Source organism: Biomphalaria glabrata, chromosome 6 (genome assembly GCF_947242115.1).
Source record: "Biomphalaria glabrata chromosome 6, xgBioGlab47.1, whole genome shotgun sequence".
NCBI classification, from domain to species: domain Eukaryota; kingdom Metazoa; phylum Mollusca; class Gastropoda; family Planorbidae; genus Biomphalaria; species Biomphalaria glabrata.
The window spans coordinates 46,439,410-46,466,248 of NC_074716.1; the positions used below are offsets into that span (position 1 = coordinate 46,439,410).

The 26,839-nt window shown below is 33.4% G+C and overlaps 1 protein-coding gene across 6 annotated transcripts in view; it reads left to right on the forward strand.

The window, feature by feature from the left end:
• Positions 1–25,856, forward strand: part of LOC106078225 (serine/threonine-protein phosphatase 6 regulatory subunit 3-like) — a 34,708-nt gene extending 8,852 nt beyond the window's left edge. The window contains exons 2-28 of one of the 6 annotated variants that reach the window (XM_013239049.2): positions 1,941–2,006; positions 2,499–2,578; positions 3,859–3,945; positions 4,551–4,737; positions 4,990–5,127; positions 5,572–5,637; positions 5,756–5,868; positions 5,975–6,088; positions 6,207–6,333; positions 6,613–6,771; positions 6,984–7,109; positions 7,623–7,687; positions 7,853–7,971; positions 8,716–8,801; positions 8,970–9,059; positions 9,287–9,384; positions 9,889–9,949; positions 10,140–10,273; positions 10,380–10,510; positions 10,673–10,865; positions 12,082–12,155; positions 13,249–13,317; positions 15,193–15,415; positions 17,043–17,273; positions 17,665–17,712; positions 19,772–20,014; positions 21,005–25,856. In XM_013239049.2, coding sequence (XP_013094503.2) covers positions 1,947–2,006; positions 2,499–2,578; positions 3,859–3,945; positions 4,551–4,737; positions 4,990–5,127; positions 5,572–5,637; positions 5,756–5,868; positions 5,975–6,088; positions 6,207–6,333; positions 6,613–6,771; positions 6,984–7,109; positions 7,623–7,687; positions 7,853–7,971; positions 8,716–8,801; positions 8,970–9,059; positions 9,287–9,384; positions 9,889–9,949; positions 10,140–10,273; positions 10,380–10,510; positions 10,673–10,865; positions 12,082–12,155; positions 13,249–13,317; positions 15,193–15,415; positions 17,043–17,273; positions 17,665–17,712; positions 19,772–20,014; positions 21,005–21,071 — 3,189 coding nt within the window. In that variant the 5' untranslated portion in view covers positions 1,941–1,946 and the 3' untranslated portion in view covers positions 21,072–25,856. The remainder of the gene's footprint in view (positions 1–1,940; positions 2,007–2,498; positions 2,579–3,858; positions 3,946–4,550; positions 4,738–4,989; positions 5,128–5,571; positions 5,638–5,755; positions 5,869–5,974; positions 6,089–6,206; positions 6,334–6,612; positions 6,772–6,983; positions 7,110–7,622; positions 7,688–7,852; positions 7,972–8,715; positions 8,802–8,969; positions 9,060–9,286; positions 9,385–9,888; positions 9,950–10,139; positions 10,274–10,379; positions 10,511–10,672; positions 10,866–12,081; positions 12,156–13,248; positions 13,318–15,192; positions 15,416–17,042; positions 17,274–17,664; positions 17,713–19,771; positions 20,015–21,004) is intronic. The other 5 variants (XM_013239056.2, XM_056031433.1, XM_013239063.2 and 2 more) reach the window with 5 other exon arrangements.
• The last annotated feature ends 983 nt before the right edge of the window (positions 25,857–26,839 follow it).

A 26,839-nucleotide genomic window follows, 5' to 3' on the forward strand; every position in this document is an offset into this window, starting at 1 on the left:
TCTTCCTTGTCCAAACCTCGTGCAGGAAGACAGGTTCCTAACATGTAACCCTAAGTTGGAAGCACAAAGCAAAAAACATGTCAGCCATCCATTTTCTTCTAATGCACTTATAGTTTTTTTTTTTTTTTTTTATCATTTAAAACATTTCTGTTTTTATACTGTATAGTTCGGTATGTGCAGGGTTGTAATGTATATTAATTTAAGAGGGGTAAAGCACTTGGCTTCTGAATCTCATTGAAGACTGAGATTTAGAATTTATTTATTATTAGCATCATTCATGTCAACCCATATAATTCATCACATGCAGCACCCATTAAGATAGTCATGTGAACTATTTGAACCATTACTTGGCTAATGTGTTGTTTTCATGTTTCTTTTCATGGGTTGTACATTTGGGTTGATTAGAAAAATCTTGTTGTCCACTATCAGTTACTTAGTTACTGTGTATTTCACAGAACAAATACACTTGACTGGATTACCACACTAGGTATCTTAGTCCTAGATTAAGTTAAGTGTCTAAATTTATAGGAAATTGAGCAAACAATATGACTAATTTGTAATTATATTCCCTTATCGCTTGGTAGGATTATGCTAATGTGATGGTCTAAAAGAAAATGACTCACAGTGGTCTCTCTTGCTTTTTTTTTTAAATTATTTTTCAAATAACTCTAAAATATTGGCTCTGCTGGTTTTCTTTCCATTCAGCGGGCTAAAGTATTTACAAGTTATAGTACCCCAAATGTTAAATATTTTTTAAAAAAAGTGAAATAGTATCGTGAAATAAAATTATCAAGAGCCCTTGATATTCTTGAAACCAAAAAAAAAACAAACTAATTGCACTCAATTCAACTGTCTGAGATATTGAGTTACACCAGTTCATAGCACATTTTTTTTTCTTTTTACAAATTTAGCTAAGAGTAGATGAAATTGTACAAAATACTTTTAGCATTCTCTAGAAACTGCAAACATTTGTTCAAAGGGTCTTCTCCGCCATTTTTATAATTCTTTTTAACTTAGACTTAGGCTATCTCTAAATCGCTACCTCAGGGCACATAGTTTTTTTAAGCTTAGCTCTAATTCACCAGCCATGATAGAAAAAATATTATACTGAAAATGATGAAATTGTGGGTGTGTTACATACAATGAAAAAAAAATCCCAAATATAGAAAATTAATATATTTAATTCACAACTAATGAATTAAGTAATCAAACTTAGCTGATTATGCAGATAAATGTTCACATCTCTGCCAGTTTTTTTTTTTTTTTTTTTTTGGACATCTTTTTTGGCTTTTGGTTTTTTTGTCTAGATTTGGCTATTTAGTCATTTAGTTTGTGTTTGTACTTATAATTGATGTGATTGTTTAAAATGTATCTTGTAATTCTTTTAGAAATAATTTTTCTACCATTCCATTTTTACATCAAACCTTGTTAGGGATACTATTTTATTTTTTCAAAGCTTATATCACCAATCACTCTGTCTTTCTGTATGTCTGTCTGGTAAAATGTGTGCACAGATATTTCTCCCACACCCATTCTCGGATTAAGTTGAGACTTAGCACAATTATTCATTGAACATAGACAAGACATGAATAAAATAAAAAAAAAGAAATGTTAGGGTGTAGTTCTTCCCCTTTAGGTGAGCTTAGTGATTTTTTATTCAGTTTTTGATTTTGATTCTATGGTATTTTGTTTGAAACAATGTAGCAGTACTCTGTGATATAAACTCAGTGGAAAAAGCTTGTTTCAATCAGTCTTCTTTTTTATATTGCTTTTTGTCCTACTATTCTCTTTATGGTTGTAATAGATTAATTAGTAATTATAACTCCTTTCCAATATATAATTATATATATATATAACTATTCAAATAATATATATAATAATAATATATAATTGGAATATTTGAACAAAAACTTAATCTAATCATGCATTTTTACTTGCAGATAAACATGTTTTGGAAATTTAATCTTTTGACATCTTCACATATAGATACATTGTTGGACAAAGAGGTCAGTAGATTCATTTGATATAATTGATCTACATATATTAAAAAACAAAAAAACAAATATATACTGTAAACACATTTTTTTCCCTCTACCCAAACAACGTAACAACCTATTAACAAAAGTATTATTTCATAAAAAAATTTTTTTTGTTGAAAATGTTCTACATCACTTAGTCAACATGTGCACTTTTAGCCTTTTTTTTTTTTTTTTTTTTTTTTTTTTTTTTTTATGAATTGAAAAGCATCTTGATAAACATTATTGTTTATTGTTCATATGTAAAAGCACTCTTTTTAAAATGATTTTAAACATTTTCAATTTGCTTGTTTCAAGCTGGATTAAAGAGCTGTTTCTAAGTTGTATCATGGGAAATTTAGCTTTTAAACCTAGTGCTATTAAATGTTTAGAAGTTTTTTTGGTCCAGGAAATAGTAAAAATTATTTCTAACTTAAAAATATTCAATGTATTTAAAATAATAAACATGTATTTTTTTTTAAGGATGTGACACTACGTGAGTTAATGGATGAAGATGACATCCTTCAGGAATGTAAGGCACAGAATAGAAAGTTGGTGGAATTGTAAGTATTATCAAACAGAACTCTCAAAAGTTTTTCACTACATTATCTTATGATAGACTTAGACTTAGGTCCTCCCGTGCCGTTCGGCGCATTGGGCAGCAAGCTGTCTCCATAAAGATCTGTCGTTGGCAATGTTGGGTTTGATCCAACACCGTCATCGGGGGTTGGCTGCCCTCGCACATGTATAGTTTTCTGTATGTGTCAAGTTTGCTGTTTCTGTAGCAATTGTGGTTTTACACGGTGGGGTCGCTAGCCCCATGCCAAACCCTCCTCCTTTCTCACCTGGGCTCTTATGATAGAGACTGCAAAATTGGAATATTTTAATATTAAATAGAATCCCTTTCTTTTTCAATGGAATTTATTTTCAATGTAAATAAAAAAGTCTGATACCACGAAAATGTGCATAATAATGACCTAACTCTAGTAAGGCTCATCTATTCAAAATGAAAAATAATGCTGCTTAATAGAAGAACTACAGCATTGATACATATATTTTGAAATCATCCTATTTGTTCCGCTAATTCAGCATTACATAGAGCGCTAAACTATGACAGGGATTCTAAAGTAAAAAAAAAACAACAAAAACAACTAAATTCACCAAAAAATGTATATATATAGAGATATGGGGAAATCACTGAAACTAAATGTACACTCTTTAATTTACTCTCTCAAATGAGAACAGGAAACACATCTTAAAATTTTCACCTAAACAGAATAATCCCCACCCACCCTTCCCTTTATATGCCCCAATTAAACTGAGACAGATCCTATTACCACACAACCCTGCATAACCAACATTCTATAGGTAGGAATTTGGCTATTAGAGATTTAAAATGCTGTTGTGCACATATAAATCAGAAATCCCAATATTGACAAATGGTAGCATTCTATTAAAATGAAATTTTTGAAATAGTCCATAGTTTTAGCAGTGTTTGCAAAAGATATAACCAGTCAAGTTGAGTAACATTGAAACCCATTTGTTTTAGTTTAAACATTATTTCATTATTTATTTTGTGCTTTTCAAATGAAAATAAATGTCCATGTTTTAATAAACATTAATTAATAAAATAAACCATTATTTCAGTTAATTTTGTTTCTTTTTATTAGAAAGTGTATTTAGGTTTTCAAATGACTTCACTGCATTATTAATATATATATATATATATATATATACCCCAGCACTGTGCAGTTACTAAGACATAATATATGCATATTACCATTGGCCCCTATATTTCTTACAAGCATACTCTTTATAAATTAAAAACACTTTTTTTTAACAGTCTTGTTCAACCAGAAAATATGGAAGAAATGGTCAAATTAATTACTGTAGAGCCACCATTAGAAGTCGATGAAAAGATAAGATTTAAGTAAGTATATAACTTGAAGTATAGTGGCACACACCTCAATTTTTTAAAATCTCTAAAGCTAAGAATAGTCAAACATGCTAAAAAAATATGTTTTTAAACTGCATGGAAAATAGAATTTTCTAGATTTAAATTTAAATGTTTAATTTAATTTAAATATAAATCTAGATTTATACAAAAATATAACTAAGAGGAGACTAGAAGTTTTGACAGTTATTTGTACATTGTGCCTTTTATTTTTCAGTAGTATCACTGAGTATTTATTACTTTATTCCATGAATAGTGTGCTCTTGTATCTGACATATTTTGTATGCATATTTGTTTTACTATTTAAATTTCTGATTTTAAATCATTGATTTGTCTAAATTGGATTTGTATTGAGTGATTCTCTAGAAAAGCTGTACATATAAGCAATCTAATAAAAGTAAAATCGAATGCAGATATTTATAATTATTCTTTAAATGTACTTCTATACTTCTCCCCCCCCCTCCAAACCAATTAAAAATGCCAAATATTTGCATTCTGATTTTGCTATTCTAGTATAATAAGGTCTAAGGTCTATTTCTTTTTTGGCTCTTGTTTTAAAGAAGGTATTTATTTCTGAGCAGGTATCCTAACACAGCCTGTGAGCTGCTGACGTCTGATGTTACACAGATTAATGACAAGCTTGCAGGTGATGAAGGGCTGGTAGACAAGCTCTATTCCTTTCTGGAAGGAGAAAAACCTCTCAATCCATTGTTGGCTTCATTTTTCAGCAAGGTCATGGGGCTCTTGATTACAAGAAAGAGTGACATGGTATGTTAGGGCATTTAAATGGTTTAAAATGATACATTATAGTTTTGATGGAGTATTTACTGTCAGTCTGTTAACACTTATGTATAACTTTGTCTCTAGTGTCAGTTTACAATCTTTATAATGTACATTTTTGGGGGGTCTTTTATGTGTCACTTTACGGTGGGAGTATTTTATCTAGAAATATAATCAGATCCTGTGGTTTTTATATTCTTAAAGATTTAGGAAAATTTAAATTATTATTTTTTTCCCCAGATCTTCGAATATTTGAAAGCAAAAAGTGATTTTGTAGGTAGCCTCTTGCATCACATAGGGACATCTGCAGTTATGGATTTGTTGCTCAGGCTTATCACTTGTATAGAATCATCAGAAACACGAAGAGCTGTAATTGAGGTATGGCAATTTTGTTGTGTTTTTTTAAAGTTAAATTATTGTAAGTAAAAGTAAAGTACATCTTTCAGGCTTGCTATTTAAGGGGCAGATGATATAAAGGTCATCAGTCTCTATGGCCCCACAGGTAGTGAGGAAATCTTGTGGCCAGCACAATGACCAACCACCTTTACTTTTTCCCAACTAAGGTCAGCTATCCTTTTTTTTGGGTGCCCTAAAATCCTGAAATTTAAAATTCGAGTCTTCATTGAGATTTGAACTTGCTTTACCAGTCATTGACTTCACCCACTACATATTGTAAACACTTCAATACTTTAACAAGAATTATCAATGTCGCCTATTGCATACAGGTATTTATTTTATAATGCTTATTAATGTTTATGCATTGTATTGGATTTTTATTTAATTTGTAAAAAGTCCAAACATATGCCATTTGTTTCTCCCCAGTGGTTGAATGAACAGAAAATTGTTGAAAAGCTTGTGGATTCCATTGTTGCTGAGAAAGATGAAGATGTAAGTGAAATAGAACAAGCTTCATAGAAAGTCTGTCTACACAATATATTGCTGACAGGCTTGATTTTTATGGTAATATGTTGTTGTTTTTTTCAAAATTGTTTTTTGTTTGTCACAGATTCATTGTAATGCTGCTCAATCTTTATGTGACATTGTGAGGTTAGGCCGTGAGCAGTTTATTCAACAACAGGACTCGTCAGATCCTGATCCACTCTTGATGACCATGGAGCAGTAAGTTTGGGTTTGAGTTTTTTTTTTTTTTTTTTTTTTCTAGATTTATTTTTAGACTCAGAACCAATAACTTAATTAGAATTACACACTTGGTTATGTGTTTCAGGGAAGCAACTGTTGCAAAGCTTCTGTCAAACATGTTCAATTCAGGGAAAAATGAATCAGTTTTGGTCAATGGTCTCTGTGTCATTCATACACTTTTGGAAGTCAGACGTCAGGGGTAAGTATGAGTCAGGCATGGAACATGATATCCACTGATACTTTGTGGTAATTGATTGTTAATGAATCTTATTTACTGCTGATTTTATTCCTGTGTTTATATTTGTGTTTTTCTGTAGAATGGATCAGCCAGAGCAGCTCTCAAATGGAGACCATGATAGGTTCTCACTGGGCATTAATAATGTTATATCAGCCATCATTCCACGATTAAAAGATTTTCATGACTTGCTGGAAAATCCTCCACTGGTAAAACAAGTTTATTCACTCACTTAAAATAAATATCACAGATTATAGATGGATTAGAATATCCTAAATCCTCTTGGTTGTAATTTTACTTAACATTTATTTAGAAATAAAGGAACTTAAAAGATAAATGTGAAAAAACTGTTGACCTTTCAAATTTGGGAATTAACTTCACCTCCCCTAAAGATGTCTGATATAGGACACTAAGCCTTTTGATTTACCGCAAGCCAATGTAGCATTTTTCATGTTAATCACGTAATGACTTTTTATTTTCGATGAAAGCAACGTTACAGTGTCATGCCAACCTCTGTTGGGGTATTGGAGCCTCCATTGGGAAACACCAGACTTCAGGTGTCCAAATTAGTCACAGCATTGGTGGGTGCTAACATGCATGACGTGAATGTGGAGCTGACCTCTCTAGGAACAATACAAACTCTTCTTGTAAGTGTTAGTCTTTACATTTTGTTTTTTAAAGTTTATTTTTGAAAAAGATTTTAAGATATTCACAAATTTTTAATGAGTTTTTATGCATACTATACTAGGAGAAGTCATTTTGCAAATTCTTTACCTCGTGGCTGTTAAAAATAACCTAGAATAGTTTGATGCCATTTGTACCACACCTGTTATGAAATTGCTGTACTTTTGTATTTCAGAACTTGTATTTTAAATATGAATGGAATAATTTCTTACATACCCAACTGGAACAGTGCCTTCTTATAATCCTTAATAATAACCCTATAGAGGTGGATGGTAAACATGAACATCCACTTCTAATACAGGTGAGACATTTTCTGTGAAACCTATTAACACCAAACATTTAACCTGTGTATATGTTAATATTTGTGATTATTAAAATAATTTGACACTAAATTAGAACTTGGAATATTTATTGACATTGATTTAAAAAAACAACAAACCAGAGGATAGGTTAACAAAACATAAAATGTTGAAGAAAAAAAAAAGCCACAAATCACAGTTGGGAACTTCACACAATATTGAAAATCAAATTTGACTAACTATTCATGTTACTTTTTGATAACAAACAATGATTTATATAATTACGGTACCTAAATTGTTTTCTTATAATATCTCTTTCAATGCAGCAAAGTACTTCATAGTAGCAAGAAAAAAAAAGCAAACAAACTATTTGTATTTATTCCTGTTTAAACTTGAAGTGCATACTATTACAGTTATGTTGCCTTGTAAATGTGATGACTGCTTTAAATCCTAAGAAATGGCAAAAAGAAGCATATTGGCCAATAAATAAGAACTATTTTTTGTTGTTGTTGCAGCTGTTTAAAGACTACAACTTGATTCAGAGACTTCTAAATGAATGGGAAGCCAATGACCAGCAGCAGTAAGTCTAACATGTTACTTAATTACTTAACATTGGCCATACAATGAGAAATTACTTAAGACACTTGGCGGGATAGAATTTTGAATTCTTGACAGTAATAAGTTGTACTTACCTCTACTGTTTTATTCACACACAAAAAAAAAACTTTATTATTTTTTTTTCCAGAAATGCACCCTCTGGAAAAAGAAGGGGTTTTATGGGTCACTTAACAAAAATGGCAAACTCGATAGCTGGCCTTGTTGAAAAAAGTGATTCAAGCAGTATGGTTAAAGATCAATTTAATGGTAAGGCTGTTTTTTTCCTCTTTCCAGTTGAGCATCATATGTTAAAATTGTCCCATGTAGAACTGAGTACACCAAGTACAAAAGAAGAAAAAAAAAACTTGACCCTAACATGTTTTGAATGAAATAAGGTCAATGCTTGCAGTCTCATATCACATGGTAAATGCTGTGCTGCCTTATTTTATCAAATTTTTTACAATACCTCTGTTTAAGTCAGAACACAGTGGATGGGCAGATGGTAAAAGGTGGAACCTTTTTAAAACTTAACAGTTACTGTATATCGCTGAGAAAAGAGTTACTAGTTTGTTGGCCACACAGGGAAAACTTAAATAATTTTTCAAAGTATAAAATAAATAAATGTAAATTTGGCGAGAGATCTAGATCTATATTCAACATTGGTTTTGAAAGAACCATTGCGTTTTTGAAAGAACTTATCGCGTTCAGGAATTTCCAGAGGTAAGGCTTTATTGATTCAAGAGTTTATTAAATTAATGTTCAGGAAAACTGTGCACATCTTCTTCTAAGTCTTGACCTAATGACTTATCATTCGAATATGAATATTGTAAACTGTAGTAGATCTTAACCAGGGTTCTTTCTCTGGGAATGGGAGGGGGGGAGGTTTAAAGATGTTATATTTTTCAAAATCTAGCATTAAAGTTATTAAGAGAAAAACAATCGCTCTACTAGTTGTGTAAAGAAGGTATTGTCTTTTTAAAAAGTGTTTTTATTTTCTTGACTTCTTTACAGGAGTGTCTAGTGATGTGAGAGACAAATGGGATGCTTTTGTAGTTGGAGCGTTAGCTGAAGTCAATAAAAGGAACACAATAGAACTGGTTAGTAGAATGTTTCACATACTGGCTTAGATGAATATTACTGCACAAAAGTTTGACATTCAAGGCTTTGATAATGTTTTAGGATAACCAAATTACATGTAATAGCGATGCTATGCTATTGTTTCTTCATGTCTATGTAATTAAATAACATTTTATTGCTTATGTCAGATGCGAGGTCATCCACTTGCCTCAAGCAGTGAAGATGATGATGCTGACTTCAAAGACCTCCCTTTCCCCCAAGACACAGCCATGCAACAGGTGAGTGGCAAAGTTGTAACAATGGGTTGTGTTCAGTTCGCTTTCCAATGTTGTAGTGTTTCACATGAAGTAAAAATTTATTTTTCTGCTGTTTTGAAGAACAAATGAGGTGTGGCAAATCAGCAGTTTAGTTTATATCAAAGATTGTATCCTTAAATCTTAGTTTACCATCTATAAGACCTCTGTAATGATATGACGCGCCTGGGTGCCCCTCCCTATTTTCCCAGGCTTTCTCGGATTATCAGTTGCAGCAGATGACTAGCAACTTTATTGATCAGTTTGGCTTCAATGATGAAGATTTTGCCGAGCAAGATGAAAAAATTGAGTAAGTGTTTGATAGGTGTGCCATAAGAGTAGATCATTTTTAAAAAGTAGTGTAGTCTACGATTCTGTCTTAAACATTCATCTAAGCCAAAATTTTAGCTCCAGTGTGAGGTTAACTTCAACATACATTAAAAATATCTGAACAGCATAGAATTTGAAATGACAGGCTGGTGTACATTTCAGGTTACATCATCATTGTGAAATAAATATAAATTCTTAAGTGTTATGGTGAAAAACAAAAATTCCAACCCTTAATTTTTAAAGTAAGAGAAGTACTAAGCAATAATTACAAATAAAAAAAAACAACACAGTTTAAAAATCTTCATTGACTCTCATTGCATTAAACATTTTTAATTTCTTAAAATGAATATAATATCAAACAAAAAAAAATTCAGCTTAGAAATGTGTCACCATCATAACTCTATTCTCTCCCTTGTTTCATTACACTTCTCAAATGTAGATGCGCTGGATGCCCTTAAAAAAAACAAAACATGTTATTCCACAGGGCTCCTTTTACAAATAGGATTTCCAGTATAGATGCTGATATTCAAGGCGCTGATGCCAATGTGAGTTTCTAATTTTACTGCATTAAATGAGAAGCTAGGAAATTAGGGTGGGCATCCCAGAGGCTCTTTCGAGAGTTTTTTTTTGTTGTATTTCTTATATTTTTGTTTTGAAAGTAGAACTAGATAGTCTGAAGATATTTTTCTGTGTACACGTTGTGTGTATATGTCTTTATTTGTTGTAATGTTCCAGCAGCAAGCCAATGTAGCATTGTTTGAACAAGTTTGTAATGAGAAGATACAGCAGTTTGACAATGATGACAGTGATGAAGATATATGGGAGGAAAAAGCTATTACCTTTGATAAGGGTCATTTAGCTCGCCATGAGTAAGTACTGGGAATAAGAAAGTGTTGCTTTTAAGTGTGGAATGTATTATTTTAATGTTGCGTAAACTTATTTTAAAAAAAAAATGTCATCTCTTTCTTTTCATAGGCGTCTGCCAGCTGCAACAGCCAGGTGTAACAGTAGTGATGAAGACAGCACAGACAGTGGAGAAGAACTAGATTCGCCAGCTAAAATTATTCAGCAGCACACAGAAGGGATGGATGTAGACAGCGCTGAAAGTTAGTATATTTACTTTTTGTTACAAATATTTGATAATTGATTATAGATTTAAAAGGAAGCAACATAGGTTTGGTTAGTTTTCTGCATTAATGTGCTCTGAGATGTAACTAATGTGAAAAATATTATTATTTATATTACTAAAATTTTTCATTGATTAATAGATGCTTGGTCAGTTGATTCCAGTTCACATTCTGAACACACAGCAATGGATACAACATCCTCACCCTGGGAGAAACCTACAGCACCACCATCAGTGCCAGTGGAACAGGCGTGGGCAGATTTCAGCAGTGTTCCCACACAGTCAGAAGAAGACAACTGGGCAGACTTTACATCGTTTGGTGACATCCAGTCCTCGTGAGTTTTTCTTATGCTGTGATGGGACTTTTCTTAAAATTTAGGGAAATCCGTTATCGGTATGCTTCCATGGTTATAAAGAGAAAAAAAAACTCGCTAAAAGTTTGCATGAATCAAATCTACAGTGATTGAAAAGTCTGGATTTAGAATTATAATAATTTTTTAATTTGAATATCTCCATCTACTAGATCTAGTCTAGTCTAGATTTACACTTTGGATGTCTTATTTTTTATATATTAAGACTTTGCGCTTCTTTCTAGATGAAATCTATTGTAGTGTCTTGATCTAGATAGATTGAATGTTTAAAAAATGTTATGGAAACAAAAACAAATTTGGATTCGATCTAGATCCTAGAATTAGAACATGTCTAAGATTAGTAGATACATAATCATAATTGATCTAAATCTAATTCTTAAAAATGTAGATTACATTTAAGATCTAAAGTAGATCTAGACTCTGGATCAAGAGTTTACAAACCCAGTGCAGCAGTTCTCTTGACGAGGCATAGATCTTTTTTTTTTTGTAAACAACTTGCATCTGCCATATAAGATCTAACTAAGCCTTAATTATTGTTTTAATGTGCAGTTTTATTGTTGTATATTCTCTTTCTCAAGTCCTTAATTGAGAACTCTGCCGAGTTTCAAAAGCATTGTCGCTGTGTTTGTTTAAGCATTTTTAATGGAATCTTAGAGTTCTTTTTTTATTCATTCAGTTTAATAACTTAACTAGAGAGTTTAACAGAAGTGTAGCTTATACTAAAAAAGAAATTGTAAAAGTCATGTTTTGATTTTGAAACACCATTCCTTTATTGTTGTTGATGTATGTCAGAATACCAGTTTTCATTCTATCATTGAATGCACAGACTGCCTGGACCAGATTTAAAGATTTAGATTTCAAGTCAAGTGCAACAAGATGAAAAACCGTCAAAGTTCTCTCATCTAAATGTAGTTATTGTAGTAAATAGTTAATTGCAGCAATTGTGTGTGTCTGTGTGCTGTAAATCAATATAATTAATTATAATATTTTAAAAAGAATTCAACTCCATTTATCTGGGTTCGCCATGAAACATTTCACTAACGTGGGTTTAAAAAAATTTCCTGAAATTTTTGCCAAGTCTTCCCATCACTGCTTTAATCATTATACATTTGCTTCTGAGTTTAAGTAAAATAAAGGATTGCTTTACAGAGTTTCTATATTTCATTTCATTACTTCACAGAACTGGTATGGGACCAAGGAGTAGTTCCCCTGTTGAGATGGATACAACTGAAACTACAAGAAGCAGTGCTTATGGTAACATTAATTCTATTAGTTTTGTTTTAAATTTAAATAAAGAAGATAATCATGTCATGTACACAACATGTGGTTTTCTAGAAGTTCAAGTTAAAACCAAAACTGTTCCAAGTTGTTGCTTTGGGAATAATCACTGTGAAAGTAAATGTATTTGTTGTTTTTTTTTGGCTACAATATTAATGTTATTGTATAAGGCCTCTTTCAGTCGCGAAGCGACTATGGATCATCTCATAGAAATGATCTGTATGTCTAGGCATTAGCTTTAGTTAAAAGGATGTCGCCACACCTAACAGTTCCCCCCTCTCCATGCAGCTGATTTATTCAAAACAACAGGTGCCAATACAGTTTGGGGTCAGCAGCTTTGCAGGCTCCACCAAGGTGTAGCAATATGCAACAAACTATCTAGGGTCGCAGGCTCCTGATTTTTCCTCAGGGTTGACTCCCAAAGCCGTTCCCATGTTTGGGTATAGCTGCAAGGCACCAGAGGTTTGAATTCGTAGTTTTTCTTCTAGGTGACTTGACAGCCAAAGCTAACAAGCCCTGCCCAAAGTTTACTGTTTAGGCACCAGTTACTCGCCTTTACTCTTCTCCTTTTACTGAAAACAGTTCTGCCACACACAAAGGCCAGGAGTGGGAATGGTTGTCAGAGGCTATTTGAGACGCATGCTTCTTTATAGGTAGTGGACGCGCTTATATCCATTACCACTTCCAGCAATAACAACCTTATGAAACCAAATGTTATTGTAATGTACTGACAAACTAGGTAATGAATAGCTTTGGTCAAAATGATGTCGCAACACTTAGCATGCAGCCGATCTATTCAAAACAATAAATGCCAATACAGTTTGGGGTCAGTGGCTTCGCAGGCTCCACCAAGGTGTAGCACTGTGCTACAAACTCTTTATTTATTAAATTAGAGTATCTGTCTAAATTTTAAAACCTGGTCAAATAGTCTGAAATAATGTCATTAGCAGCTCCTAGACAAGGTTTGTTTGTTAGCATACAGTTTATGTTTGCCATTTATTTGTTTTTCAAAAATGTATTTTACCCTTAACATGTATTTTGAACTAAACAAAATTTTCTTATTTCACAGTTGTATCTTCAAATACAAATGACCTTAAAGGTGGTTTACAAGCATTTTCAGTACCTGGTGCAGTCACAGGTTTGTATTGGTCTTTTTATATAATCGTAGCATAATCCACATTATATGCTTTTCTATTTGTCTTGTACTAAAAGTTTTGACTCAGTTTTGTAATGTCAGAGCATTTGACTGGTTATGAGAGTATTGTTGCTCACAGTGTAGCGATTTTCCCAAAATCTGTGACGGCTCTTGGGCCCTCGTGTATGGCATGTATGAGTGGCTTGTTCTGTGTCTAGGGGATGATTATTTTTGAGTTTGCCTTGCACTGGGCCATCAGAGATATATCGGGAGCAGGCACGCAACAAAACAAACAATGGAGAAAGATACAAAAACTTAAAAAAGAATTGATGGATATTTATTTACATAAAATATACAAGCAAGAATAAAAGGGGGGGGGGGGATTTGCATCTATCTTCTTGGTGATATATCATCATACTTAGCACTTTATGAGAGAGTGTCACTTTTGTCCTCTGAACTTATCTGGTTGTCCTATCGATGCAGTAGCTGGCTGTGCTCCTGGGTGGAGGTCTTGCAGCTGGAGGTGACGCTCTAGCTGGTAGAGGGTCGCGGGTGATTCAGTACTTGTGGAGACTCAATCCAAAGTTCTGTGGTCTGTTGTGAGCACATTAGGGCGGGTGGCCGGCTACCGTGGACACAAGTGTGCTGTGGGCAGAGCTGATCTGTCGTGGGCAGCGTTGTTAACAGGATAGGTCCAGTAAGTTGCGATGAGTAGGCTAGGTTAGGAAATCTCACATAGACATGTGGTCTCAGGGGACGTAGTGTCTAATAGGTGTGTGGTATCCAGAAGGCATGTACAGCCAAACAGGCAGGTAGCGCCAAGCAGGATAATTAGTAGGTAGTCAAATAGTACCAAATAAGGCAGACACCTGAGGGAGGCTGCGGATAAACAAAGACATGTTAGGACATGTCTCTCATACATCTTATCGACTCCACTAAGGTGCATTCATCAGATTGGTAAAATTTTGAGTACAATGGGGAGATGATGACAAACAGAAATGGGAAAACAGATAGCTGATAGTAGCAATATAAAACGTATAAAGTAAGGGAGAAAATAATCTCAATTAAACATAAGTGGAATTTTGGGGGGGGGGGGGGGGGGGAACGACCGTGACACATTGTTTACATGCGTCAATGGCCATGAACAATGGAGTGAACATAAAGGCAGAGAGTGCCCGTCCAAGGGGCGCGACTCTCGTCTAAGCAAAATGGATAAAGGGGGAGATAATTCATAACTCTTTTCTAAGCATAGTGCCAATGCGTTAGCAAGATTATCAAGGCGATCAGCCGAGATAAAGGAAATAAAATAAGATGTACAAGTATATACAAGGTTGCGTCAATGATCAATTGAGCGACATAGCAATAATATTGTGGACACAGGTTAATTCAGTATATAAATATGTACATATGAAATGGTTATGTTTCTTACTTACAACAGTGAGAAATACACAAAGTACACATTTAATGAAACATACTTCGTCTAAATAATATTATCCAGCAAGCTAATTAAGATGGAACTATATCAGGTATTCCTCTAAAAGTAAAAATGAATGATATAGTCCAGACTTGACTGTCAGCGAGATGGAGGAATGACAGTGTGTCTAGTTTGAAGATTCAATTTCAGCCATCTCTTGGTAAATAGTGGTAAATATATTATTGATTACGCAAAGGCATAGAGGCATCTTGCTTGCAGACTTTTTGGGATAGCTAAAAAATGGAGATCTGTTGCTTACACCTTTGCATCAGTTGTGCTGGCCACATTACACCAACGAATGCAGAACACTGAAATGTACACCAGAAATGTGGGACTAAAGGTTATAATGGGAATCATTGATCCCTGTTGTCTTACCTAGTAATATAGTGATTATTCCTTTGAAGGTGTCACATCAACTGAAAATGAGCTTCACCTAGCAGATGTTGAAGATGAGACTTGCATTCCAGACTCTACATCACACAATCCAGATTTGGGTGATACGATTCTGAACTCCTCGACAGAGAATGGTGAGCAGCCTCCCTTGCCTGACTCCTCTCCGCCACACCTCCTCAACACTTCCACCACTTTGACAGAGTCAGGGGCATCAACAGATTCTCAAGTCACTAGGTAAGTGTAATGTTCTAGTCTTACTTTGTCTTTGCATTTTCTTCATCAGTTTCTCACAGTTCTTTTAGATTGTTCTAGCAGGTTATTATAGTCATTAATATGTCTTTAGCTCATTCAACTTGATGATTTAGTTGAAGGTAATGTTGCTACCGTTTTGCATTTGCATAAATCATCATCACCATCTCTCCTTGTGTTCCTCATGGAACATAGGGCCCCAGTAAAAACACACCACTCTCCAAATGGCTTTCCAGCTCCCTGTCCTCTCAGCTTTATCTAGTGCATATGTCGCCATGTTATTTTTGGTCTTCCTCGGGTCGTGTGCTCTGGGGGTGGGGGGGGGGTGTTCAATCTAAGGCCTGTCTAGCTCTGTTGTTGGCATCTTTTCTTATAGTGTGACCAATCCATCTTTACTTTCTAAGATTTGCACCTCTATATTTCTCTGTCCGCCCATCTCCCACAGTTTGGTGTTTTCTACTTTGTCATACAACTGTATTTACAAAATATTTCTCAAACATTGATGAAGGTCTAAATCGTCCCACCAATCAAACAAGAAAATCAATGTAATCTCTTTTGTACTGATGCTCTCTTGTTCCTCAAAATGTGCATTCTAACCAGAAAGTTTGAATTTCAATGACCTCCATTTTTTTTTCAGTTAACAAAAAATATTTGATGATGTGCAAAAGGTTCTTATCTTCCAATGTGGGCCTGCTAACTTCTATTTTCTTGCACTAAACTTTCCAACGAAACATTCTGTTTGGAAAATATAATTGGTATTTTCTGTGGCCACACTGCTTATCATTGTCAGGCTTTTAAAAAGAATATATTAATTGAAGTTAGAACATTTAAAAGTGTTTTTGTATAAACCATTCCCAGTTCATTAAAATGGGGTGGGGGGGGGGGGGGAAATTACTCTTCTTACATCTAGAATGTATACTAGTAACTAGGCTAGACTAGTAAAAGGGGACTAGCTGAAGTCAAATAAAAATGAATTACAATGATTGTTTTTGAAATATAAGTTTTTACAAAATATTTACTTCCCCTTACCTAGTATAAACTCTTTAGGCATTATTGGATACTTTTACTTAATGATAAGAGCAATGTTGTGTGGCAGTTGATAGTTGATACTACTGACATGATACATGATTGGGACTTCACCTTCACCTATTCCTTTGTCTGTTTTGACCAATGAGGCTAAGGGGAATTAATATTTGAAAACTTAAGATGAAAGAAGACAAAGCTATTGATAACAATTTGTAATGTGTTTTTAGGAATGAAATATTTCATTATAATGACAAGTATAAAGATTAAACAATTTTTTTTTTTTGCAAACAAAATTAGCACACATTTTTTTTGCCACATGCATGTTCTTGATTGAGGGCAGACAAATTTCATGATTTTTAACATTTAGTGGTTCTTGATGATAGACTATTTTTTTTTAAAGCTTATAATGATAAATTTGACAATATATAATGATAAATTTATGAATGGAACAATATTTCATTTTATAGTTCTCACCATAATTTTGTTACAGTTATAATACAAGAAATAACATTGTTCTGGGTTTTCTACCATACAATCCACTAATAATTTCTACTGCAAATAAATAGCTTTGAAATTTTTTCCTTAGTACATCTTGTGAAACAGTTCAACTTGCTAATGAAGATGAAACACATGCGTCTAATCTGGTACTATCCCATGTCTCTTCAACTCTATCTGGATCATGTCGAGATGGTAGCAGTGTAGATGTAGTTGTTTCCCTTGCAACAGCTCCAGTCTCGGCAGATTCTCCATCCTCATCTAGCACCACAGAAAAAGGTACTTCCTCCTCGGATGGAAGACTTAGCCCTAACAATCAGAGGTGAGCAAGAACTGTTAGTAAAGGACTTTTTGGAATAGTTTTGGTTTGTTTACAATCAAGTCTTAGTGCATTCATTACTCTACAAATATAACTTTAAAATGTTAAAAATAGAACCAACAACCTGTTTTACATAATAACTACAGGTTGTAATGTATGTTTGTGTGAACTGATTTTTTATTTTTATTTTTTTTTATAACGACTACATATGCTCTAGGGTTGTTGTCTGTCTTGTTCTCTGTCACTTGTTAATACCTTGTGTCTAGATTTAGAATAACAGTTGCTATTGAATGCTGTTTCTTTGTTTGTATTGTAAATGAAGAATTAAAAACCGTGTAAGCTGCTAACATTCAGTGTTAACCCAATGACTAACCCTTATTGTTGACATTGGTAGACTAACAAAAGACGACTGTGATGGCAGTGATTTGGGGGCCAACTTTGAGTAAGTAGATTCCTAACCCCCACCACCAGTACCCTGCTACATTGTTGACCTGCTTTAGCTTGGTTTCAAATGATCCCACTTGTAGTAGTGGTTAGTTTTTGTTAGTTAGCATAAAGTGGCTGAAACGCAAGCTATTGACTTGTTATTTGTTATTTATAATTGTTTGTCTGTACTTATCGCTTTTGTTGGCTTGTTTATTCATTCATGCTCTATGTCTAATACTTGATCTATTTAGCTTTGAAACAAATCCTATTTGAATGAACTGGTTTGGGTCCATGCATGGGCTGATGGTTTTACACCCTTAACATTTGATTCCAACCTGCCAATCTTTTTGTTTTCTATCAGTGGTGCCCAATATTCTTCAGTTTGGGGGCCATATAAAGTTCTGACACTTGTGTCATGGGCAGCAGCATCTCAAAAGGTCATCAAGTTGTATGGAACTAAGCCTCTGTGCTCGTTATGTACTGTGGTGAGCAGCGCTGCATTGCGTGGCATGGGCCAGATATTGTCCGCAGAACATAGGCTGGGCATCACTGTTTTAGATTTTTTAAAGCCAAGGAATAAGAACAATACAAAGTTGTTTTTTAAGTTATTATTATTACCTATGTTAATTAAATTATTTGCCCCTTTTTTTGTTAATGATTTGTGAATCGAAGCTCCATTGTCCTAATTCTGGGTTGCAGTTTGCAAAATTTTTGGTGGGTAGGTTTTGGATTGAAATCACTGATCTCGCCTAGATCCAACAATGTTTTAAGCCTCAGCTGAGCAACAGAAAGTGTCCTTGACTAAATCTTCCCTTCAGTTCATTTGTTGTAAAAAGAAAAAAAGGTGGTAATAATTGGGTGTAATAGTAAAGCAATTAATTCCTAATTTCTTAACATGAGAACTGAAAGAATTTTTGTTTGCCGAGTATTTGATATAAATATTGTTTGGTAAAAATAAAATGATTGGTTTTAGTGCTGGTCTCATGGCATCTTTCTGAACTATTGGTTTTAGCAACAGTTGAGCTTAAAAAATTCTGCTGTTGCTTTGCTTGGTCTCACTCAAAGGGGAAGTTAAAGATATAATTAATTTTTTTTTTCTTTACCCTTGTGGTTATTTATTATGCAACTCTTTCTGTATGTAATAATTTTAATAGCATTTAAGGATGTTTAATGAAATCATTATCTGGGTGTTGTCTCAATATATACTTATTGCAAAACAGAGCTGTACACTCTGAAAATGTTTTAGTAAAAATTGGTACCCAATAAAAATAAAATGGTTAAATAAAAAAAATAAGCACTTGAAGGATTGATTTTAAAAAAATACTGAAAATCCAATATGATATAACAATTTAAATATATATATATAAAAACAATCCTTAAAAAATAAACCCACTAAATTCTCTCATTATTATACTTAACAAGATTTGTATTCAAAGTGGTTTTACTATTTTATGTCTTTCTCACATGTTCACTTTTTCAAACATTGTACACAGTGATTTTTAACTGTGATTTTTTTTTTACAGTATTTATTATTATTATCATGTCTTAAAAAAAACACAAATGTTCAGAAAACTGAATTTCACTAATATTTTCAAAGTAAAACCCAAACACTAAACATTTTTCAAGTCTCCAGTTCTGTTGTAGCCTGATTAGCATAGTCATACCAAAGCCAGTGAAGTGACATTATACAATTACTATTGCATATATTTGGGAAGTAAACACTGCTTTTAGCTCTGTTGGTTTTTATGTTGTTATTATATGTGCTTTATCTATTTGGCTGAGATTTTAATGAAATTATGATTAAATGTAGTCAATATTGACATTTTCTTTTGTTTATTTTATTATTATTTTTTTTAAATTAAATTAGTGACTTTTATATAATTTTAGTCCTAGTTTAAATGTTTTTTTTTAAGTTTCATACATTTGTTATAATGTATTTTATTAGCCAAATTTTGTAAGAGTCAAGTTTTTACAATAACCTTGAATGTACAGTTTTCTTTCAAATGACTGTTAATACTAGAGGATCATTATAATGTCAAACCATGCATTGTTTTATGGTTGTATGTTCATTTCAGTTTCTTGGCGTCATCTGGACTGTTAAAGAAAGCATCCTCCAGTACTGTGGCAGCAGCTTGCCCTAGCCGGCAGTCCTCTGAAGCTCAGGGCAATGGGCCAGTCTCTCCCCCGGCTGCCTCAGTACCTCCTGCAGCACTCTCTCCATCACTTGTGTCATTAAGAGAGGACCAGACTTGCTCAAGTCTGGAGCCAGATACTACAGAATGCACATTGACACAGGCTCAAAAAATCGAAAGAGCCAGGTGAGATAAGCTTTAAGTTATAGTCGGTGGGATTATCAATGATAAATATGTCCTTGGAATAAAAAGAGCTTACTGACTGAAACCTGTGAAAATTTACCTATACATTATTGATTTACTATTTTCAAGGGTGCACTCCTGCGCTGCCTACTCTAATTAATATACCCACCTAGTTCAGCTTTACAGTTCTAGTTTGCTCTTAGCCAGTTTCTGCTGTGTGCACTCTAGGGAGAAGTTAGCATGCTGGCTAACTGCTCATTCACAATGTTAGGGTAACATTTGTTGGTCAGCTTTCTAGTCAGCTAAACTAACCTTTGTTGCTACCTCTTCTCCTCTGGTAATTATAACTTAAATGTTAGTGTTCCTATACAGCACTGGCAAGTAAAATTTGAGACAATTTTTAGCATTGGTCCCAACACTCACTATTATATTTACTGTGGCAAGCCAAGTGGACTAACCTTGAGCCATATTTGCTCCCAAAAATTGCAACTAAAATGATGGTATTCACTAGTGTATTCTAGCAAGAATAAGAAGTGGCAAAAAAAAATCTTCAATTCAGTACTGTCTTTCAGACATAGAATTCTTTATGGATGTCTTTCATTCAAGTGTTTGTAATTTCTATTCTAGAATTGTTTTCTCTGCTTTATTTATTATGAAGTTTGCTGTGTACATTTAAGGACAAAAAAATCTGCTAAGTCTTTGCAACTGGACACAATACGAATAACAAAATACAACAATTATGTTTTCTTTCTTTACTCTGTCTTTATTATTTGATTGTACTCCCAGATATCTAGAGAGTGTTAACACTGACTTTTGTATACATTGTATTTAGAGCAAGAAACCGAGCTCACATATATAACTTTACATTTGAAAAAAAAAAGACTGATGCTATAATTGACCTTATAAGTAGCTATGTTTTAGTTAAATGAATGTTGTTTTTGAGGTATTAAAGTAACTGTTGCAATGTTAAGTTTACCTTTTTGTATATTTCAGAGCCCAAGCTAAAGAAGCTCAAGAAAAGTATGATGCAGCAGCCGTGGTGCACAATGGGCCAGTTTGATCCTAGAACTCACCTACCCACTTCCAAGTCCCTGTCTCCTCCCTGTTGTACATATGTTATAATACAAACCATTGAGCGGGTCTGTCCCTCTTTTTTTTTTGTTTTTTTTTAAATTACACTCAAATGCTAGGAGTATCACCATCACATCAAAACCATGCTGTTTATAGACCTTCCTTATTTCTGACACTGGGATGTTGCAGACAATATTTATTGAGAGATTATTTCACTACAAGAGTTATCCTGAATGTACCTAGGAGAGGGGGACAGACCCCTGTGATGTTATGACAGAGGAGTGTCTATGAAGGGGAGAGGGGCAAAAACCCCCTGTGACATCTATGACAGAGGAGTCAGTCCTGTGCTCCTTAGACTCCCCTGGACCAAACCATCTGGACACTAGATGCTGTGTTGTTGGTACTGATTGACTGCGTATGTTTAGTTGCCTGTTGTTGAGAGGATCAAGTTTTTGTTTTCAATGTGATTCTTAACTTATGCATTCATTCATATAATGAAAGGATATTCTTAGAATAAACTGGTGAATTTTTAGCAAATTTCAATATTTTTGTTTGAGCATTTCATAATATCATTTTTTTTCCTCTTGTATCTGTTTTGTCCTATTTGTTCTCTTTTTTTTTTTCTTTTTTTTTTCCTCCCTCTTTTTTTATATTCTTTCTTAGTGTATTGATTACTATAAGGAGAAGCTAAATGATATTTTTTAGCATTGATTTCTCAGTCATATTGTACCGAACAATGAATAATGTTGTTATAAGTTCCCTCAGTGTACTGTTACTGTGGTGATGTTTGTATGTGGACAAGAGTAATGTTTCTTGAGCAAATAGTTCATTGCAAGTAGTAATCAATGACCTGTGGGTTCTTTATTCACAAATATGCACCTTTAGCAAAAGCCCCACTTTTAATTGACATATTGGGTAGAACAGATGTTTCCAAAAAATGTTTTAAAGTAGTTTAGGTAATAAGGTCAGCAATCACTGGTGTAGATAATTTACAATCTGCTTTTTTTATTTTTTTATATTTTTTTGTACCAATTAGGACTATATAGATTCTGCTGTTAATAAATCTTCTGCTCCAAGTGTTACCTATGTAAAGGTTACATATATTAACCTCGTTTTTTTTTTTAGTGAAAAAAAAAAATAGTAGCATCAACAAAGTTGTAAATGAAAACAGCTAAAATAATATGTGAAAATGTACAAGCTTATGAAAAGTTTGCTGCCAATCAGAAATACAAACTTTTTTTCCTTCCTCTAGAAGCTATTAAATATTTGACTCTGAAGAGTTTTATTTGTAGTTGCACATATCCAGTAGTTGTATGGGAGATCAAGCAAAGCCATGTTCTACTCAGATTATAGTCTTACTGTTCCAATGGGGCTTTGTGTATAGTTTCACAGCTGCTTATGTTACCAAGAACTCTAAATCAGCTTGACCAAATGAATGCCAGTATTAGTTCAAGATGTGTTTGTGTGTGTATAGACATCTTCAGTGATGTAGTCCAATCTGAACCTGTGGCCAGATTGTGGTGGATAAGTCTGCATGATAATGTAATGATGGAAGTCTGGTCACTCAATGACAGGATGGAAAGAGAGTAAAAAAAAAACAACATTTCATTGACTCATTATATCCACTTTGTACAAACTAACGAAGATATTGTTTTAAATGGTCACAGATGCCGTAAAGCCTGTTTTTGTGGGTTTTTTTTTTTTTTTTTTTTTTGTCAACAGCAATAAACCTAAAAACACAACAAAAAATGTCATCAACATTTATTACTATTTTGTTTGTTTTGTTTAATGAAACCCAAATCCTTTTTTGCTCCTGATATTCGGTGCGTGTCACTCATCTTTAATGTAATATGTTTTATACTTGTAACAGGTTTTTACCAACAAAAATGTATATTGATAGAAATATCTGGCCTTCACATCTTCAGAAAGAGGCTCCCATAAAGGCACTTTTTTCTGTATGCTACTTCTCACCCATACCTGGCCAAAGTGAATTTCCCCTCTGCTTGGGGAAGGGGGGGGGGGGCTTGCTTAATGTAAAGCTGACACTAGTTTCTTTTATCATTATCTTCATTCTTAATTTGCTTTTTCAGTGGCATTGTTTAAATTTTTTTTTGCAAACTGTTTAGGAAACAAAAACTTCCAATTTAAATGATGGATATACATAATATTAGTATTAATTGTTCTTATCAATCTTAAGTTTCAGGTAAGTGTTAGGCAGAGTTCAACTTCTGACTACTTGCTTAATGTCTTGTTGGGTACATGATCTTTTTTTTTGTTATTACTACAATGACAGTACACACATGCAGATGTTTTAGTTTTGTCTGTATTTAATTTATTTGACAAATACTATCTCTTATACTCTGATGAATAACAACATAGGTGAGAAGAGCGAAAGGCACAGATAATGTGATATGCGTGTACCAAGGTTATATGAATGCAGTTGAGGGTGGTCGCAAGTTATACATGTACCAAGGTTATAGGGATGTATTTTTGGGTGGTGCCAAGGTCTCTCTGAGCTTGCAGACAGTTTTGGAAAACTAGGAAAGGCAATTAAGAGATGGTAGAAAGTCTAATTTGATTAATCAAGATAATGAAGTATTTCACTTAGTTCCTTGGCCTTTTTCTTTTTTCCTGTTGTTTAACTTCTAAAATTAAAGTCCATAGCTTGGCTGACTTAACTTAAAAATCTTTTAAGATTGTGGGAAACTGAATGATTTTCTTATAGGTAAATACTGATTGATCAAATGTTATAAAAATAGAGTTCAACCTATGAAATTGAAATATTATCAACTTGAGTTACAACCCTTGGAGAGGGTGGGAAAGTAAAAAAGAAAAATTGATCTGAGAGTCAGATATTTCTGTGTTTCTTTATTGGTTATTGATAGTGTATCTGTACAATTATGCCTACTTCAGGACATCTAAATTGTAATAAAAGTTGACATCCTATATATTTATTTTGTTCCTTCATGTTCTATGTATAACTAGTAATAATAAATCAAGCAATGTCCACAAAGTAAGTTACAAGTATTTAGGTAATTTTTGTAATTGTTTTTTGTCTTGAGTCTAATCAATTATGATGACTAGATTAGAAATCCAGAAAACATGTTTAGCATGAGAATAGGTTTAAATCTACATTATTTTTTCATTTTTTGGGGCTCAAAGCTTACTAACAGAAATTTTGTCTTCATTGTAAATCCATCGTATTAAGATGTGACTTAGAAATAGGTTATTACTGGTACTTACAGATTTTTATTGAACTGATATTTTTAATCAATATCATTACCACAGTAGCTAATAAAGATTAATGATCACAGAAATGCTACAAAGCAATGTATTTACTATCCAATGGAACAGATTCATAAAGCTAAGTTATAAATAAATGTCAAGTTTGTATTTAGAGGTAACACTTTTTGAACGAGTGTTACATGTGTGTACTTAATTTATATGGATTATGTTATATCATTTTTTTTTTTTTAAAGTGTAATGTGTTTTGTACAAATTATTTGAAGCTGTGTAATTGTATAACTAGGGCCTTAATAGTAACACATTATATTATTGTATGAGAACCATATGCAGACAGTTATATGCTAACAAAATCAGGGATGTATGTTTTGTGTTAAGTTAACCCATTAACTGGTACTAGAGGGCACTACAGGAACAGAAGAACATTCAGATGAGCCATTTCAATTGTATTTTCTCTTCATCCTTGTGCTATCATCAGGCATGTGTTGCTAGGGGTGGGGGCAGTTGTGTGAGGCAGAATGTATTATATTTTCAGTATCTAATCACTTCTGATCTGATTTCATGGCATTTCAGCCTTGAACACATCTAGGGCTGTACTATTCAGCACTTGCAAACTTTAACTTAGTAAAACCATTAGGCAGGCAGAGCAATCCTATTTAACCATTTTTTAAAAAGAATTAGTGTCCTTTTTTTTTTTTTTTTTTTTTTTTTTTAAAAAGAAATATGATTTATTAAATCTTATGTTTAATTACATGGCTGAACATACTACAGTTATGATGTGGGCAGGTCAGAAAAATAGCAGTTAACATAAGCAGAGCATCTTATTGTCCTTTCAAATCTTTTTATTTTTCCACAAGCTTCAAGGAACCTACTTGAATGCATATCCCCTCTTCCATAGTGTACTAAGTAGCTAATGGCAAAGGAATGTGTCAGAGGATATCACTATCTCCTTGTTGCAATTGTCAGTTGATTTCTTAATCTTATGGAAATGTTTTAATTTGGCTACATTAATGGCTCTTAGGTTTTGAATGTGCCTTGTCAGCTAGCCCGTTTCCCCTTGTATGAGACTAGTCCTAGTGGATGTGATAAGAAATGTGGTGTGGCTCCTGTAATTGTTATTAACCACATAACACATACATGTCAGATGTTTTAACGCAATTCTTTGCTGCCAACCAGGCTAATGACTTCAGCTGTCTTTATTTGTTATTAAACTTGTTTTGTTTTTTTTGTCTATGTATGCACTGGTTTGTACTCAACTGAAACTAGTAGAGATTGCTCACATGTTGGAGGATGTCCATTGACAGCAGGCAATGGTATGAATTATTCCATTTCTAAGGATGACTACTAATACTAGCTGAACTTGGTGACTTGTTAATTCTGTGTATGGTACTCTAGTGTTTATAATAGCTGAGTGACTGTGTGTGTGTGTCTGCAACACAATTGACTTGATGTGTACAGTTTTTAAGTAGTTGAAAATGTGTACATACAAACATGTTATTAAAAAAAAAAAAGTAAAAGATAACATTTATGATTTACTGTGTTTTATGAGATGTTTCTTTTTTTTTAAATTCATAGATCTATGTGTGTTCATTAGAGCTCTCATGAATACTACTACCAGTATATTTACAGATTTACCCTATTCCATTCACATATTTAGAAAAAAGATCAGGTCAGGAAAACTTTCCAATTTCTATTGTTCCATTTTTTTTTCTCTTTTCCCTCTGGGGATATACAACCTATGCAAGTTGATCTACTTCCTAAAGGTTAGTGGAGATGTTACAAATCTTGTTTCAGGAGGAAGAGGAGCTAAAGCCCAATAGTTCTCAATCATAAGAACTTATTTACTTAATTTAGTTTCAAACTTAAGCTAACAGATTTCAAAGTTTGATCTACTCATGTTAAATGTCCTCAAATGAAAATTTTAAAAAATCTTAAATTAAAATCTACCAAGTTAAGGTCTAAATTTTCTTTTGTCCTAATACAAATTTTAAATAATCTCCCCCCCCCCCTCCCTTTTTTTTTTGTAATACTGTATTTGAACTAAAAAAAAATGTTCAATTTGTAGAACAATTCTGAAGAGCTTATTAACATAAACGATTCATTCAACCTATTATGAAGACTTCACGATCATCAGCTGAACTCATAGTTCATTAACACCTTCCACAAGCAGCCAACTGGCTAGCCCTGGAAATAGATTACTGTAGTAGTTAAGAGGGGGGACATGGGTGGACACAAATTTCTACCGGGTACCTTTTGTATGTCTATACGAAGGAGCCACAGTGTATTGGCAAATGAGACTAGGTAGAAGTACGGTAGGGGAAGTAATTTTGAAGCATGACTAGAAGGAACTAATAAACTGGATTATGCCTCTTACAAGTTTTTTTTTTTTAAAGCAACCCCTACTTTATGTTTAAAAAAAATAGGCCTATAGGTATTAAACTTATATTTTAGTTGTCAATGAAAAATGAGAAAAATAAATGACCCGACGCTCTATCAACTTAGCCAAACAGCCTT